General features: G+C 40.1%; 1 protein-coding gene across 1 annotated transcript in view; it reads left to right on the top strand.

The window, feature by feature from the left end:
• LOC115015839 (CUB and sushi domain-containing protein 3-like) overlaps positions 1 to 21,674 on the top strand; it is a 310,217-nt gene that overhangs the window by 165,417 nt on the left and 123,126 nt on the right. Inside the window, 1 exon segment of the mRNA XM_029443438.1 lies at positions 16,884 to 16,996. Within this exon segment, the coding sequence (XP_029299298.1) occupies positions 16,884 to 16,996 (113 nt within the window).

The raw sequence follows: 21,674 nt of genomic DNA, 5'->3' as shown, positions 1-21,674 counted from the left end.
TTCTGGGGGCGCGGGATTCCGTTGGGGGAATATATATGTATATTTTTTTTTAACGGTGCGCGATCTACCCGCACTACACTCGAGATCGACCGGTCGATCGCGATCGACCTTTTGGGCACCCCTGTTCTAGTGAAATGACAGTGATGATTGTTTCCTCCAAAGTCCTTATATCTCAACACCATACAGCTTTAATTAGGTAGAATAGTACAGCTGCAGAACAAGTGTGCTGCAGAATATGTCAGGGCTTTACATCAATGTGTGCTGGAAAATCAGCAGGGACATTGTGACATATTAAGTTAGCATGGACCAAATTCTCTTAAAGAAGCTGGTCTGTTCTACGGGCTTAAAGGATGTTACTGGCTGGGTGAAAGTAGATACTGATTACATTACATTTATTTAGCTGACGCCTTTATACAAACTGATTTACAATAAGTGCATTTCAACCATGAAGATACAACCCAAAAACTTCAAGAATTATGCGAGTACTTAAAATTCATCAAATAAGCAAACTGCTACAAAGTGCTACGTTTTTAGAAACAGGATATGGAGAAAGTTTTTCTTTTTCTTTTTCTCATGGGCCAAGATCCAGTCTGAATAGGTCTGTGACGGAAGATGTCTAGGGTTGCTGCTGTCCTGATGTCTGTGGGGAGCTTGTTCTACCATTACAGAGACAGGACAGCAAACAGTTGAGATTTGTTGAGCAGTTGCAGGGCCCCCCTCGTAGTGATGGAGTAGCAAGCTGTTTGGCAATAGCAGAGCATAGTGAACGGGCCGGGGTGTATGGTTTGACCATGTCTTGGATGAAGGATGGGCCTCAGCCACTTGTAGCACAATAGGAAAGTACCAGTGACTTGAATCAGAACCGAGCAGCAGTCGGTAGACAGTGCAGGGTGTGGAGGAGCAGTGTTACTGATGATGTAATCTGTATTTGGCTTCTGTATTTGTACATTATTGGTACTAGTACTGTATGGTTAACATTTATTAAATATTTATATTGATATATATAATATTAGCAGCTTCTTAAATGTGATCATTTTCTCTGTTTCATATTCTTGTAAATTAATGATGTACCATTTTTGACGAAACAGCAGTTTGAATTTGACATCACTTTGGGCTCAGTGACTTGTCATGAACCTTATTGGCGGTGGGAAAGTTAACCTTACATTTTCCAAACCCATCAGTTAGTCCTCGTCATTGAAGCCTGTTCCCTTTTAAAAGCATCATGGGTCTGTCTCGTATAGTGGATGAGATGGGTCCGTGTTTCCCCTTTTACAGCTCTAGGAGGAGCTGAGATTGGTTGGAAAATAAATGATATTGATTTTGTAGTTAGGTTCAACGCAAAGATTGAAGATTAAGGACTGATACTTCCTTTTACATGGGTCTTGTCTGTGCTTAAGTATCTATGCTTGTTTGCATGTAAGTACATGCATTTATAATCACGTGTGCAGGTGTACCTTTGGTCTGCTATCAAAGGAGTGCCATATATTATTTTTCTGTGTCTCTACAGTTGCATCAGTTGATATTTGTCCTGTTTTCCCCACGGAAACATCCTGAAGCTTGATATTGACAAAAAGTCACTCTGTAAACCTTCCCGTTTCCACCCCCCTTCTCTGTAAACAACCTTTATTTTTCCGTGACACTTTGAAATGACATTAAAACAGTTAGTTGGGTGGAATACTGAATACCTTAAATTCCAACTTTACGATTAGCAATTACAGCAATAATCTAAACCAAATAAGTTTCTATTATCAGAGAGTAATGTGAAGCACACTGTAACCTTTAATGTGAGAGGTGGAGATCAAGGGCACATTCTTTGGAGATGATCTTGATGACAGACCAACATGCCATTAGCACTGTTTGCACTTAGCAGATGGGAATTCAGTCCCAGCTCTTTCTGTTTAAACTGGAAGGAATCTGTTGTCAGTCCTTGTTTCCTTTGTGAATACTCTGTTCCCAAGGCCTATTTGAGGTGGCACTTGCACATTGAAAACAATGGCCAGGTTCTGTACACAGGAGACAATAAAAACACCTGCATGTTGCTGTCTTTGGCGCTTGTTCACCAGTGATCCAAGCCAATGACAATCATTTCATAGGTTTCCTAGCTATTTGATGGGGCTGATAACTATTTTCACTACTGTGTATCTACTGTTTTAAAATACTTGCATTTCAACTTGTGTTTTAGTCTTGGATATCGTCCCTTTTAGAGTAGACCAATTCCAAAATGGAAGAAATGGAGGACAGATAAATATTCAGAAGGTGACTTGCTAACTTAGGATGCATTGGAGGATGCCTTGGCTAATGAGAGTATCACTGAGAAGTCCCAAGAGTCATAACATCATTTCCAAACATTATAGTCTACGAGAACGTGTGCAAATTAGAGCTAGTTTTATTGTGGGCAAGATAAACACCCAGACCATCTGAAATGAAAGGATGCTTTCTTTCGTGAGAAGGTCAAACACTAGAATAACTGAGTATCTAAGTATCAATTAACCCTCTCAGTAATATCAAGTATTTACGCAAATCTAAACTGGCTGAAAATAAAAAACGATGGCCTTAAAAGACCTTAAAAATGCGTCGTCTTGTTCAAAGGCTTAAATGGCTTTACCGCAGCAACACACAACTGACTTGGCAGAATATTCTTTCTGAAAACTCGGCCATGATGCCCAATCCCTTAGCAATTTCCTCACAACACTAACAGCTAATGTGCCACTTTCCATTGGAAATTTGTGAAGGAAGCTAATAGCTAAAATGTTAATTTTCAGTTGCAACTAGCAGAGAAAGCTAATGGCTGATTTGCTAATATAGAAAAGAGTGTGTGGAAGAATTTATGTGGTTATGCGTTGCTGCAGGGCTGAAAACATTAGTCTCACACAAACCTACACACACACACGGATGTATCCTACATCTAAGTTCATAAACAATCCGACACACACACAGACTGTCACTCCCTACAGACGCACATTCACGAACATGCACACTGACAAAGACTCATTTATCTAATCAGTATGCCGAGAGGTGTGCTCGCGCCTATGAGAGTAGTATATCGCTGTGAGCTAAGTGCCTGTAATCCTAGCCTAACACTACACACACTAATACAAATGCGCACACAAACACACACAAGTTTTATTTTGTTGTTTCAGAATCAGTTGCCCTTGAAACCAAGTCGAGCATCTTAAATAGAATGATCACACACTATCTCTCTATGTCTTACTCTTACTGTCTCTCTGTCTCTCTACATGTCTGTCTGTCTGTCTGTCTCTCTGTCTGTCTGTCTCTCTGTCTGTCTCTCTGTCTCTCTAAATGTCTGTCTGTCTTTCTGTCTCTCTAAATGTCTGTCTGTCTTACTATTTCTGTCTCTCTGTCTTTCTGTCTCTCTACATGTCTGTCTGTCTGTCTGTCTGTCTCTTTGTCTGTCTGTCTGTCTGTCTGTCTCTCTCTCTCTCTCTCTCTCTCTCTCTCTCTCTCTCTCTCTCTCTCTCTCTCTCTCTCTCTCTCTCTCTCTCTCTCCCTGTCTTGCAAGTCTGTCTCTACATGAGTCCAGACTATAGCACACTGTTTAGTGCTCTTAGGTGTACCTACCTGACAGCCCATCACCAAATTCAGGTAATGGTGGCCTGGGCTTTTCAAAGGCTGTCATTTACCAATCTCCTGCTTGTCGAGCATTTGTTTTTTAGAGGCACTCAAAATGAATTTAGTCAGGTAAGAGCTGGAAGCCATGTCACAAACTGCCTGGAGTCATAGCACTGTTGGTGAGTTGGTTTAGCAGACAGCTAATTCTGCCTGATGCCACAGTGTGACACTGATCGTCACATACATACATCCTACAATATGTGCTAGATTCATTCTGCAATTCATATTCAAAACGTCAACATGAGAACAGCCGACTGCATGTCACCATGTACTCATCCATGTAGATATTTATTCCTGACAGTTTTAAGAAGCTATAAGTGTCCGAAGTCATTTCAGCATGTTTGGTGTGTCATTAAGAAACATTGATTGGATTTCATTTGGTGTATGTGATATGTAACAACCAAAGCATGGTTCCAAAATAGAAGAAATGGAAGACAGATACATATTCAGAAGATTACCTGCCAACTTAGAGATGCATTAGACAATGACTTGGCTAATGAGAGCATCCCTGAGAAGTCCCAAGAGTCATAGCATCATTTCCAAACAACACTGTGGTCTATGTGAGCGTGCAGATGAAATCTTTATTTACTTGGGATACAATACATACATACACAATCTGAAATTAAAGGAAGCTTGCTGTTATGATTAAGTTCAAACACTACAATATTCAAGACGATATCCTTCCTCCCACACGCAACCTTCCTACCCCAGTTAAAGGTCTACATGTATTAAAATGTCTAAAACAACTTGACCTATGTTACATATGGTGTTGAGCTGTGTACTTACATTCGAATGTTTTCAACAATTTTCAAAACTCGAGAAATCTGTCATTTTAATCAAGGTAACGGTTCGTTTCATTTGGTCGCCTGTCAATAGCGTCATTTTCTTATTTGCGCATGTGTCAGTTTAACTATTCCTCTTAACCTGAGAGAAACAAGCCGAGCAAATGTTAGCAGCCCTCTGGCCGGCCCTGTGTCTGCCGAACAGTGTCAGAGAAACACAGATTTTTAAAGTGAAACTTTATTTAGTGTTTTTACTAGATTAAATTTCTGGAGAGGAGGAAACCTCTGCAGATAACGTTAATCACATCACAATGCTGTTCTACCTAAAAGCTTCATTATAACAGGTTTGGCCATCCTGCTGACATTATTTGCCTTTATAGCGAAGCAGCTAAGTACTGTACGATTGGAATGAGTCCAGGTTATTCCCAGAGATGCAAACCCAATTTTTCCAACATCATTAATCAAGATTTACTCATTCTGGGTAGTGTTGAAATAGGTCTGGTACTTCACTTAGCTCAGCTTCGTACTGTTCTGTCTGTTCTTACTCTATACACAAATGATGTATGATGACTTTGTATGAGGAATGGGAACAGTGAAGCATTTTCTAGCTCTAGCTCAAAGCAGTAGAACTTGTTTGAGAGACGCTAGTAGCTGTGCGTAAGAGACACAGAGAGTTCAAGGTGTGTGTGCGAGTGCGTGATGTTATGCTTGCCGAGTGATAATCAATGCTGCTGGCAGAGAGGATGCTGGGATAGCAGCACCATCTCGAATAGGAAATGGAGTGGTGACCTTCAACACAAACACACACCTCTTTTCTGTTACTTACACACACACACACACACACACACACACACACACACACACACACACACACACACACACACACACACACACACACACACACACACACAGGGAGGCAGGGTAGCTTTGTTCCAGACCTATGAATCAATGTCAATCTCAATTTTGCCTAGAGATTAAAATAGGTATTGTGGTGTTGTCAGTAATGACTGTGACCCTGTTTGGAGGAACACCATAGCAGTCAGAGTCTTTGTGTGCAGGACTTCAAGGTACTGTGTGAAGTTCTTGACTGCTATGTTTTTATGAGTGGGTCCCTGTTTTGTTTGTATCTTATGCAAGCACATGAGGATGCACATGCACAGGCATGAGCGGGTGACATAATACGCATTGACCCCTGATTGACAGGTGTGGGATGTGCTCAGAAATGTAGCCTTGTGCCAGCAAAATGCAGGGATTTAGAAGACAGCAAGCTAGCGAAATATGGATGTAAACATTGCATGTTTGACATTTTTCTAAAAAGTTTGCTTTGCAAATGTTCCATGAGGATGGAAACATATTCAACACATTTGTTAGGCCCCAAGGATACACACAAAGCTCTTTGATGAGAAAACTTTAAATGCAAGCAGAACTTCCACAATGTACCTGTACTTTAGTAAAACTACCAACTTGAGGCAGTGGTGGACAAATCAGTGCATCTTCAACAGTTTCATCACTGCTCACTACAAATAATACAAGTCGTGTGTATGCTCATGATCACATTCATTTTTAAGACAGATGAGTTTGTATATGTTAAGGCTAAAACAAACACTTTAGGAACTTTAGCAGGTCAGTTTTTAACAGCAATGACACTCGTCAGACCTGGGCCAAGTTATCATTGAAGGGCCAGTATTTAGCTGTTAATGGCAAGCCTGCAAACTTAGCTGCCACAGAGGTAGTATCCTACATGACAGCTGTCTAACAGGGTCATTAACTGACAGTGCCATACCAGTTTTCTTCCGCTTATAGGCAGTGGTCTCTCTCAGCATTTGTAAGTACCATGATTTTACACTAGTGGAACATATGTAGCTAACCTTCAGTGGTTTTACTTTACTGATACATACGTGTACTCCAGTGTGAGTCAGTATGAGTTGCACCTGTAAAGATGTGAGACAGACTTGAAACTTCCAACCAGAGAGTGCAGTAAAATACTGCTTTCCAGCGTGGTGTTAGGTTCCTCTTTTAGAGAGCCTGAGCTACGTTTTATTATGTTATGTTTGTAGGTTACAAAGACACTACAGAGTAATTAAATATAATGTTTCTTTACCGTTAATATTTTAGGTTTATTGAGTCAGATAAAGGTATGACTGTATTTCCACTGCACTGCAATAGCAAGATGTAGCCAGCGTTATCACAATAGAGTGAGATAACACCAAGAATTAATTTTTTGTCTGTTTAGTTTTTCCCCCCAAAATGAGCTATTGCAAATCACATCAACCACTTTTTCAGGGAGGACTCCAGAGAATCCATTACCAGCACAGTCGAAGGCCTAACGACTCTCATAGAGAGCTTGTAAACAAGTTCATGATGCAGATTATTTTCCTGTAGATCTATTTGCAACATTGGGGCTTATAGGTTATACCAGTGACCTTCAAACTGTTTCTCTGGGGGCATTCATTTATAAATCCAATTTCTGGTGGCCCAAGGTATAATGTAGGTCTACAAGTCTATTGTCTAGGCATGTCTAAGCAAATTTACTCCAGTATTAACCCGCACCTTTGATAGCCTTTGAAACAAATTACTAAAATCCTTTGGGAACGCACCTTCTTATTCGTGGGAGCCAACATAGAGGAGAGAGGGGAGGCAAAATGAGAGGACAGCGAGAGAAGTGTCATGGTGTTTTAGGGATGCAGTGTCAAGTCACGCAGAAGAAGACAAGAGAGGCAAAGAGACAGCAGACAAGAGAGGACTGGGTAGAACAGAGGAGCAGGAAGGGCAATTGGGGTGACAAGAGGAGCCATGAGAGAAGAAGAGATTTGAGGTAAGAAGGTGAGGTAGGGGAGGAGACGAAAGCAGAGTTGCAGAATTAGGGACAAGGGGGGGTGCAGATGAGAGTTGACGGGAGAAGAGAGGTGGAAAGAAGCAAAAAAGGAATGTAAGGGGAGACTGCAGGAAGAGAAAGCCATCAGGGGGACTCATGGGTGAGGAAAAAGGTTGTAGAAGGAAAGAGACACAGACACTGAGAGGGATTGAGAAAGGCAAAGAAGGACAGACTGAGACAGACGACCACAAAGAAACCTTTTCTGACAGTTGCTACTCGTACATAAAGCTAAGTGTGATCATGAAAACACTGTGTTAGAGTGAACTTTGAAATGAGTAGCATTATGTGAAGATTGTTCAGAGATGTAAACAACATACCCCGACTAAGCCTGTCCATCTCAGTTCTCCCAAAATGTGCAGTTTGCCCAGTATATGAGAGTGTCAATTTTTAGAGCCACTGTCTCTCTCTCATCAACGTCTCAAATGTGGACACAGTACACAATTGTTACATAGGAGCAGCTTGAAAGGCAGCCATGGAGACAGGCATTTGCATTTTATGAGGGCGGTTTCTGAACGGACTAGTTGCCTATAGGGGAAAAGGCACATGACAATTAATTTAATCAACAAACACTATGCAAGATTGCATCAAGATTGGTATATTAAGATAAATCCTCCTCTGCTATGGATGTAAACAGCTTAATCAAATTACTCTTAGAATCAAAGTAAGGTTTATAATTAGATTAGTGTATGATAATTTGATTATTGTGTTTATGCAAACACGGTCACGTTAAACACATTCACTCAGGATAAATAACCAAAAATAGGGCACTTCCTCTCTAGGGCTTTGAGGCAGCTTCAACTTTTGCACTTTATTATACTGAGCACCATGACAGAACTAAGTCTCGATTATCTCATGTGCATTTGATCTTTGTATTGTTGTATTTTTTGGCTGTCATCTAAACTATTGCCCATGGCTTACTGAGATTCAAAACACATTTCTCTGGGTAAAAAAAAAAAGGCCAATGTTCTTTTGACTACTTTACTACTGTTTTTGTGAAGGTCTCTTTGACTGAACTATGCGGTTATTGGATTCTGAAGCTTTATTTTCAGTTTGACGGTCTTCAGTATCAGTATATAATGCCAGAAATGTAGTACTCTATACAAATACTAGTGAAAACCTCAAGACCAATTCCATACAACGATATAAATCCAAACCAATACATCCTATGTACTTCAACATACACTCCTTTATTACAGTTGGTATACACTTTGTTGTTCTTTCTCCAAGGGCAATGAAATACTGTTTTCATGTAGACAATATTGTCAGACAGTAATTACAGTGAGCACATGTCATCACTACAGCAGCATTGTTTTTGCAGGTCAGTGTTGCTGGGCAGTGACATTTGATATTTATCATTCCCACAGCAAATAACCTTTCCAGGTGGTGCTAAGCCAAACCTGAGGGACCAGGCCAGAGTTTGAGCACCACTGGAGCACAATATGTTGTTGGGCCAGGCCACAGTAAATGGTTTCCACAATAATAACTACGTTGTCATTGTCATTCCCTGTATGATTGTGTATAAGGGTATATGCACAAATGTATGTCCTTGTTTGGTTGCGTGGGTTTCTGTGTATGCACTTACAGTGTGTGTGTGTGTGTGTGTGTGTGTGTGTGTGTGTGTGTGTGTGTGTGTGTGTGTGTGTGTGTGTGTGTGTGTGTGTGTGTGTGTGTGTGTGTGTGTGCTTGGAAAGTGTAGTGTATTAAATAGTCAGCCACTGGTAGTGGTGGCTGGGGTGCAGAAATCATAATACAATGTAATGTAATAATAATAACACCAGCTCCCTCTCCTTGTCTCCGTCCCCTTTCTCTCCCACTTTCTCTCCCATTCTCTGTCTCTGCTCTGATTACTGTGCTGTCCCGCAGGCTACACACATGCACACACGCACACGCACGCACGCACGCACACGCACGCACGCACGCACGCACGCACACACACACACACACACACACACACACACACACACACACACACACACAGGAAAGAGCGTGTGTGGAGGGTATGAGAAGAGAATTTGCCATGGCTTTTGGGAAGACACTGAGGCTAAAAGACAGTAAACAGATAGAATGATGGAGAGCAAATCCTGATGAGAGAGAGGGTGAAGAGGGAGACATGGGGAGAAAGAGAGTAAGGAGAGAAGAGAGAGGGGAAAATAATGAGAGACTTAATGGTTTAGACTCTATTATTGACTGGCACTATCATCCAGTTCTTCCTTGTTTTTAAGTAAAAAATAAAATACAATATTATTACCAATAAAACATGTATTTAAAAACATTTATGCAAAGGGAATTACGGGTTTTTATCATGGGCACATTTGGATCCAGGCCTTGTATTAGCTGTACTCGGACAGATAGACATGTAGACAGAAATCAACATGGTAACACTTCACAATATGATATTATCTTGAGTCTGGTGTGTCAGTATGTGGTGTCCCAAGCCAAAGCCAGGTTTCTTTCTTAGATGTAATACAGTATCTCAGTGTCTGGCTTGGACTGTGTTTTACACCACATCGATAAGTAGAAGAAGCTAGCTAGATTTGTAACCTGCTTGCTGTGCCATCACAAGCATAAATTACCCAACAGATGGTATAAAATGTTTTACACAGGGTACTCCCCTCTATAATAAACAGAATTCAGCTGTTTCTGCTTGGAAACTATATTGTTTAGTTAAACGTTTTATTCAGCAGTATAGTAATTCTGTCAGAGCTTCACTTAGCTTGCTATGATTTTTACAGCATCACAGTTGCTCTGGGCCGTCCATAAGATATCTGTTTATTCAGATGAACATTAAAGATACAGTACATGGCCAAACATGTAGGTACACACCGCACATTATACCAATACAGTATGTGAATGTTAATCTTCTTATTCCAAAACCATGAGAACTGATATGCTGGCATAACACCCGCCACTCCTCTAGCATGGTTTCCACAATATTTTGGAACCTGGCTGCAGGTATTTGCTTCCATTGCGTTACAAGCGTATTAGTGAGGTTAGACGCTGATGTTGGGTGATGAGGCCTGACTCGCCGACAGCGTGCCAGTTCACCCAAAAGCTGGTGAAAGGGTCGAGGTCAGGGCTCTGTGCAGGCCAGTCATGTTCTTCTACACCAAACTCCCCAAAACAAAGCGGAGACCAAGGGGCTTTCAACAAATTGTTGCCACAAAATTGGAAGCAAACTATCTCTATCATCGTATGCTGTTGCATTTAAAATATTGAAGCTAAGGGACCTAACCCAACCTATGAAAACCAGCCTCATAAGTGTATATAGCAATTGATTTAGTCAATGTAAGGTTAATGTTAATGCCTACAGGACTTTCTTCATTTATAAATTAGCAATGCCAGAGTGATTTTTTCCCAATACGGCCCACAGCCACCTACTTATGTTTTATTTCAGCCCTCAGCTGTCTGTGTGAACCAGCTGGTTTGAAAATGCCTTGCTGCCAGATGAAGGAGCGAGCAAGGAGGAGGAAAGACATTCAGATGAGATAAAGGGAAGGGAGGGAGAGACAGAGCAGGGTCCTGTTGTGAACACTGATTACTCTCTGCCCACTTGAGATTGATGGAGAGTGACACAGCAGGCATGCTCACGCAAGCATGAACACATACACACACAGACATATAAACAACACGCACGCACACATACACGCACAATGTATTAAAAACAACCGCATGCAAGCACAGACACACGCATAAAGGACTTCTCTGTCTCTGTACACTGACTAATGATGGCTCCACCTAAACTACATTCAGCATACCAGTGTGTGTTTGTGCGTGTGCTCATTTCTCTGTGTGCATGCATATGTGTGAATGAGCTTTTTCTTTCTCTGCATGTTCGTGTGTGTTTGTAGATATATGTGTGTGGCAGCTCCCACCTGTCTTAATTAAGGAAGGCTATTAAGACAGATTGCCTGATTAAGTAGCATTCCCCTACTGTCTTATGAAAAGCCACACACATGCACACACACAATGTAGTGTTGGCTTGTGTAGCTAACTCCTATCACCACTATTGTAGGGATTCTGCATGTTTGTGGATAGCCATTTGTTACACAGCAGGTAGAAACGATTAACCTCGTCTCTCTGGTCAGATAGTAGCCAGTGCCATATTTCCATGTGTCTGTGCAAGATGTCATTTATGAGACCGAAGTCCTCCAGTAGAACATCCACAGTGAAGAATGCAACGGCTGGCATAAGAGTGGGACTGCACATAAACGTTTGACCTTGATGGCTATGATTGCATTCTGCACCAAAGAGTAGATTAAATAAATCTTATGATGAAAGGTACTATTCATTTGACATACATTTTAATGCAGCAGTTTGTCAAAAACAACAGCTGTAATGTTATAAAAAAAACCCAAGTTGTGGGATCTCCTTACACAACAGAAAACATCAGGTAACTAAGCTCTGTTGTCAAACCATTTTCATTCATTCTAGGGGCTGTGTGAACAACTGTGATTTCCAAGCAATTTGAAGTTGTTAATAGTGTGAGAGCTGCCATCACAGACTGCAGATTGCACTCCGTGTATCATTACAGCGTACAACAACATAGGTGACACGACAGTAGACTGAACCATTGTGATGAGCTGAGATATGACGCACTTTTAAAATTTGATCTAATGCTTTATGAACTGAACGCATTCTGCTGCCGGTTTATTTGTGCATTCTGTAAACCTTTACAATGACAGTAAATTAGTGAGCTGCTACAATTTCAATAGCGTAGCTCTGAGAAATGTACAAAAGTGTGCAGTCCTTCATTGGATTAAAAAAAATAATGTTTCCTGTCATGTGTGCAACATGGTAGAAAATGACCTTTTTAATCTCAATGTTGTTGATGTTTTATTAATAAAGTGCCCGCCCTAAAATCTGCTCTCTAGTTAAACTGCTTTTGTGTTTTGCGATTACAGTCGGCTGACATTGCTAAAATGAATAATTAACAAGTTAACAATCCAACTAATGTACCTCTGTCAGCCTCTGTGAGTCTCCCCCCCCCCCCCCCTTACTGCTTCCCTCGCTCTCTCCCTCCATGTCTCACCATACCTCCATCGATCTTTGGCACCCCATGCTTCTTTATTTCCTCCCTCTCTCCTTGCCATACTGCCGATAGAATAGCTTTCCGTGGAGGAAGAGAGGCACAGAGGATGGATGAGAGGATGGTAGACAGAGAGATGGAGAGAGGGAGAGATGCTCTTTTGGTCTAGTGTATTTAATCAATTATGTTCTCTTGCTCCCTCTGGCAACCCTCCACTTCATATTCTCTCTCTGCTGCAGAAACACACACTCAATCTCCATCGCAGTATTCATTTTCTATTTTATGTAGTTGTAGTTAAACATGGAATACAGGAGGCGTCCTTACGTTTTCAGTATATTCACCTGGTTATATTGATGATTTCAAGAGTGTGAACCCCCTGCACGTTGTTGGTGGTTGATTGCTGGCAGACTTCTATGAAGTTGTGAGCATTCGTTATGAAAGGAACTACCGCATTGGGATCTTCTGTGCTTTATTCAACAGTGTTGCGGAATTTAGAAATATCACCAGAGCTTAGTTTCCTCTGGTTCCCCTGAGAAGAACACCAATTCACTTTATTTCATAATAGAGACACTTGTTTTAAACATAGGAACAAAATACCAATGGTTTCATGCCATCTTCAGAAAACTTAGTGTTTTACTGTTGTTCCACTTTCAGAAGTTTTAACGCATAGTTGGCAACTATTTTACACCTTTTGTCACTGTCAAATCACAGATTAAGACACCCTCTCAGACCAAAGTATTAGAAAAATATCCATCTCAGCCCATCCAAAGATGATCTATAATACCTTGGGGCAGCACTGAAGTGCTTTTATAGCAGATATCTTGGGAGAACACTTACCAGTCACAGAAAGAAGCCATCAGCATGGATGAATGATTTAATAATGCATTATAAATTGTCCACCAGGGGAAAATCAACTAGCTTCTCAGCAGCTCAGAAACTGATGTGTTTTGGAAGTATTCCTGCTGAAAGTGTTATTTTAAGCTGTAATTATCCACATAAGTAGTAAGCCAAACACACATGGTCTGTTTTCCACTTGCATTGTCCTTCATGTACTTGCACCTATGCAGGAGGTGTTCACAGCTGCTGAGAGGATACAGATAGGTGACCTTTTTAGTCGGCAGCTTGTTTTTCTAATCTTCTTGCTACTGCTGCAAGAGAGATTCTTACCTTCATCCTGCATCTTGGAGTTGTTAAGTGCTTCCCGAGCATGCAGTTTAATATTTTAGCGTCATACACACAGGCTCTGGGTATAGATTTATGATTAAATTCCTGTTTTAATATTGGAAAAGATTGAATATGCATAACCTTAATGATGCACTCTGGGTAATGATGTCATAGCATGAAGTGAATTGAGAGTTAAACATTAGTAGTATGTGAGAGAGAGAGAGAGAGAGAGAGAGAGAGAGAGAGAGAGAGAGAGAGAGAGAGAGAGAGAGAGAGAGAGAGAGAGAAAGAGAGAGAGAGACAAAGAGAGAGAGAGACAAAGAGAGGAGAACTGAGGACGCGAGAGAGGAAAGAGAGAAAGCAAAGAGGTGTGTCAGGGTTCGTAGAGAAGAAAAAGGGCGACATAAAGGTTAACCTGCAAACAACTCAAGCAAAATCAGTAATAGTATCAAAAGATGAAATGCTCTTCTTTACTTTTTACACCAGATTATTGGACCAGATTATAGTTTTAGATACACATAGAAAAAAGATGAATAAATAAAGATTGAAGGAGACAGATCTTTCTGAAGGGACACCTGTTTGCTTATAACACCATGTACGGTCTCTAAAGGACTGGTGCATTGTGCCCATTGTTATCCAAGTGTTTGACATAACCTGTCTGTGCTACAGTATTTACTCGAAGCTGAAGCTGGTGCTCAGAGTTCTTTGGTAAAGGTTAATCTCTTTTGGGTACTTGTGGATCCTTTGAGAGTGTGTGGTACTCCTCACAGTTAGAATTATTAGTATGCATCATAATATTTTACAGTCTGTGCACAAGTATCTAATATTCACCGTACAGTACCAAAACACAACTAGAATAAATGTGTTTACAACACTGCATACTTTACTTTAAATTTAAATTATACTTTTGTCATGAGTCAGAATAATCCGTTTTGTCTTTAGTCATTTAATTCAACAGTTATGCTGTTTCATACGTTTACATTATGAAAGCAACAATACATAATGTATTTTGTTTTCATCGTAAGCTATGTCATAAATATATAAAGATAGTAATAAATCATTTAAGATCAACATTGTTGTAATAACGTTTACCTCAAATTTTTTGTGACCAACAATGTAGTGTTCTACTGTGCACGTCTTTTATATAACACATGTACAGCACAGCACACACACAGTTATCTATCCTAGTATTAGGAGCAGTGTGGAGGTCTGGTGACTTGCTCGGGGGGACTTCTCGTGCCCTGGAGTTGAACTGGTACCTTTACATTTTTCTTGAACCAGCGACCCTCCCGAGCCACGTCCCTACAAACTGAGCTACTGCCGCCCTTGTTGTCCTTCATCTCCGCGACTGCGTCCACATCCGCCTGGGAATATACTCGAGGCTTTAGCTATTCATACAACTGACACAATGATTTCAATTGACTTGTAATGTAATGACCCAATACCAGAATATTAAGCATATATAATGCTATTACAGTCTCTTACTTTTCCCTAGCGTGCATGGAAAATGAACCTCATAATGTAGGTGTCTACTTTATTTATGTTGGCCACCTACATTCACAGTGGTTATTGTGTTGGCCTATGAAACTACTTTGTGTGTGTGTGTGTGTGTGTGTGGTGTGTGTGTGTGTGTGTGTGTGTGTGTGTGTGTGTGTGTGTGTGTGTTTACTTGAGCATGTGTATCAGTGTATGCATGTGTTTATGACTAATAGCAGTCATCATATAATCCTACTGATCTAGGGCACAAGGTGACCCTCCCTCTGTCTTACTCGCACGAACACAAACGCACACACACACACACACACACACACACACACACACACACACACACACACATCAACATACACACACACAAATACACACTTTCTAAAACACCTGCTCAGCATTTCTGTGCTACACTTTCTACCGCTGTTCTTAGAGGGTACTTATGTTGGGTAGCAGTGTATACACTATAATGCCGCTATCCATGTGTGTATGAGCATGCATTTGTGTGCCTGTGTGTGTGTGTGTGTGTGTGTGTGTGTGTGTGTGTGTGTGTGTGTGTGTGTGTTGATAATAATGGATTGTGAAGGTTAACAGCAGGGGTTTATAGAAGGAGACAAGCGAACATGAGAGGGCAATCCACTTCATACTCATACCTGTGTCTCAAATGTAATAGCCAAGTTGATATTACTAAAATAAAAACTATGAAAATGTAATGAGAGTAGAATCAGCACCTGTTGGCTGACGCTACAAGATGAAAGCACCATACATCAAACGGCTGATGTATAGGAGGAGATAATTGCCAGCAGATATTGTATTTCAGCTTCAGATATTTGAAGTTATACAGGAGCGAGGAGGTTTTATTCTCAAAGTGTCAACTGGATAGCAGTCACATTCTCTAAGGCTGCCAGCAATGACCTAACACTCTCACTTTGCCAACCACAAGAGTCGTGTTCATCTTCTCAGCCAATTAAGGGATCTTATCCGCCCTACTTGATGAAAGAATTGCAAATTGGGTCCTATCTGCTAGTGCTGTGCACCATCAAAGCCTCAGTTCATAAGCTTGCTTCTATGCAAAAAAAAGAAGCTAATACTGTTAAAAATGTTATACTGCACACTGACAGTCTGCTAGTTGTTTGAAACATTTTCACATTTGCATATACCAGTCTATTAGGTACAATGTAGGTTAATAGTGGACCAAATATTTAGAAAGAATAATAATCAGCTTCCGAAATTAACATGATAATTGAGTTTGTGATCAAAGTTGTTCGGTCAAATCCCTTACCCTAACCAGCTGTCAAGATCTGTCAATCTTAGCAAGAACACTGAATAAGAAATACCAATTTCCTGCTTCATTAAAAGCACTTGAAGGACCCTTTAGCATGCAGCTTAATCCCCAGTTACTCCCAGTGGAGCAACAGAAACAGACTGGTTGTATTGGGCTGTGAAGTCCTGACACGGTATCTCATTCAGTCTGTGTCATTACAGACACAATGGGCTTTGTTCTCACTTCATCCCAGACAGCCGCTACATACACCGAGATACGCAGGCAAGGCGTAGAATGTGAAAGAAAGTGAAGTAAACTAAACCTCAGGCAGATATTTTGTTTCTGTTGTTGCAGTGATTTACAGCTTGACTGCCTTGTTTTACAGAATGGCTACACAGTTGTATGTGTTTTCCCTGCTCTCTGTAAGGATGTTTTGTCTACACTCGTACATGTATGCGTGTCTGTGCACTGTCTGTGCTTCCATCCTCAAAAGAAGTCAATTGAAGTTTCAGACCCTCAGAGCAAGGCATTTTTGCAACACACTCTTGTGCCTGATCCTCAAGGGTCTATTTTAGGATTAGTTGAGGGAAAGTGTGTTTGACTGTGTATGTGTGTGTTATATGTTTTTTACAAATGTTCTTTATATCTTTCTTTTAGGTTGTCAGGCAGTAATGTCCCCTCTCCCGTCGTCAGCAACAAGAACTGGCTCCGGCTGCATTTTGTGACTGACAGCAACCACCGTTACCGTGGTTTCAGCACACATTATCAAGGTAAGATTGGGTCAAATGTGATTACATCCAGAGAGACAGGAATATATATGCATAAAGAGTGTCTGTACAGTATCTCCTGATCTCTTTGTGTTTATGATGCTTCATTTGATGCTTCTGCTTTAGCTCCTTTGACATTTTCTTTTCTAGTTGTTCTGTTTCTCTCTCTGCTGCTTTTCTTTCCTTTTCAACTGACAGTTTTCCCCCATCAACTTGCCTCTAACTCCCTTTAATTACGCTTGTTGACTCCAATCTTCCTGTCTTTTCTCTACTACAGTTTCTGCATTTCCCTTCTGTCTACTTCTCTCTTTTCTACTCTTTCCTTTTCCCTCTCGGGTAGTTACCCGGGTAGTAACTGTAGCCGGGTGGTTTATATTTCTTTGACACGAACCCTTACTGGTGGAAAACATTAGGAACATTTTTTGGCAACATCTACGTCTCCCAAAAGCGATAATGAGAGCGGAATGTGTGGAGCAACTGCACACACAGGCTGGAGCAGATACGCTTTATATCTTACTTGTTTTTTATACTCTCCCATGTTTTGTTTTTGTCTCTTATCACCTCTTGTTTGGTACTTTTAAACAACTACTGGCCTCCTTTTTGTGAATCACTAGCGCCTGGTGCATGAAGTCAATTCAACATCACAAGGATCACAGGACACGGAGCTGTGTTTGATATGTTTATGGCCAGAGGCTTATTGCGCATCTGCAGCGCAGTTTGAAACGGGGTGTGATTGAAAAGCACTAGCAATAGGTGTTTTATGGCCTGGCATCAATCATGGTCAACCAATCACATTTAACGCCCTAAATCAGAATATTTGGAACATTTATTTGTGGGTTTATTGTTGTCGTTTACACTAGTGTAAACTAAAATCATGGAAACAGTGCAGTGTGCCTTCCTCCATGCAACATTGACCTGGTCTGAGTAGGCGGGCAGCACAAGCGTAAATCATGGTCACGCTTGACACCGAAATTGCACTGTGCCACTTGATTATTACTGACACACTCACTACTGGGCCTCACCTCTCACTTCAAAGCACACTCAAGTTCACAGCAATTCACCAAAATACCAAGCAGACTCAGGCAAGAAAATAGGGTGTGCACCCACCCATCCAAAATGCCATCTCTCGGGAGCAAGTGTGCCATGTGCTGTCCTCAAAACTGAGCCCTGTTGCTTTCTACATCTTCTCTTTGTAACTCTCTCTTTTTGTCACACACAACGGTGTATTTTCTTTTACCCACTGTTAAATACTGTCATTCTTTTAGACAGTAATTGAAGTCGTTTGCTCATTTTCGTAGGGCTATTTCCAGCTGTCATGGTCATCGCTGAGAAATCTTTCTGAATAACTTTGAATCATCATTTTTCATCATCAAGTTATAGTTTTCCTACATGCAAATTAGAGAAACTTGAGGTAGAAATTAGTATCGATGAGCAAGAGATTGATGAAAATCAAATCAGAGTACAAATATTGTGTTATAGCTGGTATTATATACATTTTCCAACCCTTTAACCAGCAAGTTGATTACAGCTGTTTTTTCTCTTTAAAGAACATTATTGAGATTATTGTCATTAAATATTTAGATTTTATAAAAAGGATTCTTTACACGGTACATTTAGACTTTATTGGTCACATGTGCCACTTGCAGGACTGTGGTCAATTAGGGCCAATCAAGCAATTAAAATTGAAATTAATTCAGTTCATGATTTTATATTAACTTTGCATAATTTCCCAATCTGTGGGTATGACAAGATAATTAGGTTGAATGTGACCCCCGATGACACCTCACAGAAAATGCTGCTTGGGTTTGACTTTTAAAGAACAATCACTATCTAAGGATGTTTCGTAAAGTCACAATGCCAACAAAAAAACACCCACTTAAATTAAGTCAAGGTATAGTATCGAAAATAATATGTGAAAGTCAAACCCGTATTCTTAATGAACACACGCAGCATATAAATTGTAGAAAGGATCATTTAAATGTTCTTCTTTTACCCTTGCTCTTTTTCAACACATATTTCCTTCTTCATCCTCATCCTTCTTTTCCCCTCGTTAAATGTGTTCCTCCCTCCTCCTCCTCCTCCTCCTCCTCTCATCTTTCTTTACTCCCTGGTCCTCTCTTCTACTCCTTATCCGCCCTCTGAACTACATCTCTCCTTCTGGCTCTCTCAGACTTTCTTCTTGATTGATTGACTGACAGCCTGACCACTCCCCTTGAGATTTGCTTTTAATTGGTTTAATTGATCTTAATTAGTTTAAAAGGTTAATCAACATGTTAATGTGTGGTGTCAGTCTGATAAGTTAGTTGATTCAATTAGTGAAGTTCTTAACAAGCTTGTGATTGATTGGCTTCTTCCTGTCAGCTGTCAGTCATCTGCAATTGCCTTGTTTTTTAATACATTAGCAGAAGGGCAGGTTGAGTGCCTGAAAAAGTTCCTCCCAATGTTAAAATGTTAAATCTTCACACATTGTTTCGTATAATCTTGCAGAATAATATCAGGACATCTCTATAAACTTCTCACATTACATACATATATTTTCTGTCATTTTGTCTTTGAAATATAATTAAATTTTAGTGCCTGTGGATTTCAATAAACCAGCCAGTGAAAAAGTAATGCATTGCATGAATATAGTTTATTATCTACTGTATTTTCTTAAGTATCTTGAGTCGGATTCGAACCCACTGCTAAGGACTCAGCCTTAGCATGTGGACGCTCCCTCTTCTTTCTGTCTTTGTTAACATAATACTACACTTCATTATAATTTGAGAAATGTGTGTCAACATTGTCAGTGTGCAGTGAGGATAGATCAATATTCTGACTACCAATGCCACTGCTGGCTTATTGATGGATCTCCTTGCAAACCACTAGAAAATATTCACAGAAATATTCCAGAAATGTTCATTAGATTATTTCTGGACTCATTAACCTTTAAAGATTCTATTCATTTGTTTTTCATTCTGTTTGTTTCCACTATACTTTTATTGTGATCTGAGCCACTGCATTTATTATCCTGCAACCTTCAAATTTACTCTTTAATTAGCATTCTTAGGACGCTCATCAACACCACTTTATTATAAACAGTTCCACTTAATGATAATCCACTTTTTTTAAATGTTTACTCTGACTGTAATTCCTACCCGCAAACCGTATGTTGTTCTGGTCTATTAAATTCTACTTGTCTCCAGGAGAATACATTATAATGGCAAAGCCCCGGGTAGGGTAAGTTAAGTTTAGTGGCAAACACTGTATGAAAACAAGTCCAATTTTTTTTCTGAGAGACTAAATGAACAAATCTGCTTTGGCAGGGTTAGTTTACTTCAACAAGACGCTGCTATGAGACCTCAGAGGCAGACGTTTGGCTGTAGGTGCTGCCAGCTAGACAGATTGTGTGTGTGTGTGTGTGTCTGTGTGTGTGTGTGTGTGTGTGTGTGTGTGTGTGTGTGTGTGTGTGTGTGTCTGTGTGTGTCTGTGTGTGTGTGTGTGTGTGTGTGTGTGTGTGTGTGTGTTTTACAGGTCAGCCACTCAGCTCATAAAAACCTCCTCCTTCTGCTGCTGCCCAAATGATGAAGTCCGGAATTGATAATAATTTGCTAATGATTTATATCCACGTTTGCAGAGAGGCAGAAATGAACAAAGAACATCTCAAAGGAACAACAGAAGAATGGACAGAGGAGGTGGTAAAACAGGGAGGAGATCCAGAAAATAGATTAAAAGGGAATGAGAGACAGAAACCAACAGAGCAAATAGAGAAAAAGGCAAAAAAAAAAAAGGGAGATAGATTGCCGGAGAGATGGGGGCGGGGGGGTTTAACGGGACAAGTCATTTGGCAGTGAGATTTGGCTAAATATTTAAGTATTACCATTGAGAGTTTTTAATGTCCTGCTGTCACCAATGGCGGCTGTAGACCACTTTGGAGAAACAGTAAGTGAATATGTGTGGATTGATGGTTGTGTACTTGGACATAGGAAAAGGTTTGTGTATTAGTGTATTTAGTATTACAAAGCCTGCAGCTCCTCTGCATGGCTAAACAAAAAGAGTTAATTGTCTATTTAATTGATGCTTCAAAATGATTCATAATAGTAAAGTTTTACAAAATGCCAGAGGCAAGATGATGATAGACCTAAATTAGATCTATCAAGGAATTAACCATTTCAATTCCAATGTCTCTCCCTTGGACACAGTGTTTTCTTTTGTTACATTTGAATTAATGAATTTACATTTTACTTACAACATATCAGGCCGCCCTTTTGATATTAACAGATATGATAGAAACATCTATAAATACTAGCATGTATAAATTGAGCATTTATATTGTCTGTTAAATAATATAAAAAGGCGAGTCAGACAAAATTACAGTCACTTACAGTTTTTATAGCGATTTAATATTCATGCATTTAAAGAAGAAATGTTCACTGATTCGTCAATATGTTATACATTATCACTCTGCTCTTTACTGCCCCACTTTACAGCAACATTCAAGCACATCCATTAGCATGTTTAATTGAAGAACAGTAATTATTTAGCTATTACATCTCTGAAAAAGAGTAAATGTTTTAATAAATATAGAAAGCTTGTATGTGATTCCCAAGTGTTTTTTGAAACACACGATAGAGTCTTGCTTTAGTACTTTCGTCAGCCATGATGAAAGCAGAGTGGATGTATTCAGTCACCCTTGGAACTG

This window comes from Cottoperca gobio, chromosome 11 (assembly GCF_900634415.1).
Source record: "Cottoperca gobio chromosome 11, fCotGob3.1, whole genome shotgun sequence".
Lineage (NCBI taxonomy): Eukaryota > Metazoa > Chordata > Actinopteri > Perciformes > Bovichtidae > Cottoperca > Cottoperca gobio.
The sequence above is the reverse complement of the archived record's forward strand: the minus strand, read 5'-3'. Positions and strand labels throughout refer to the sequence as shown.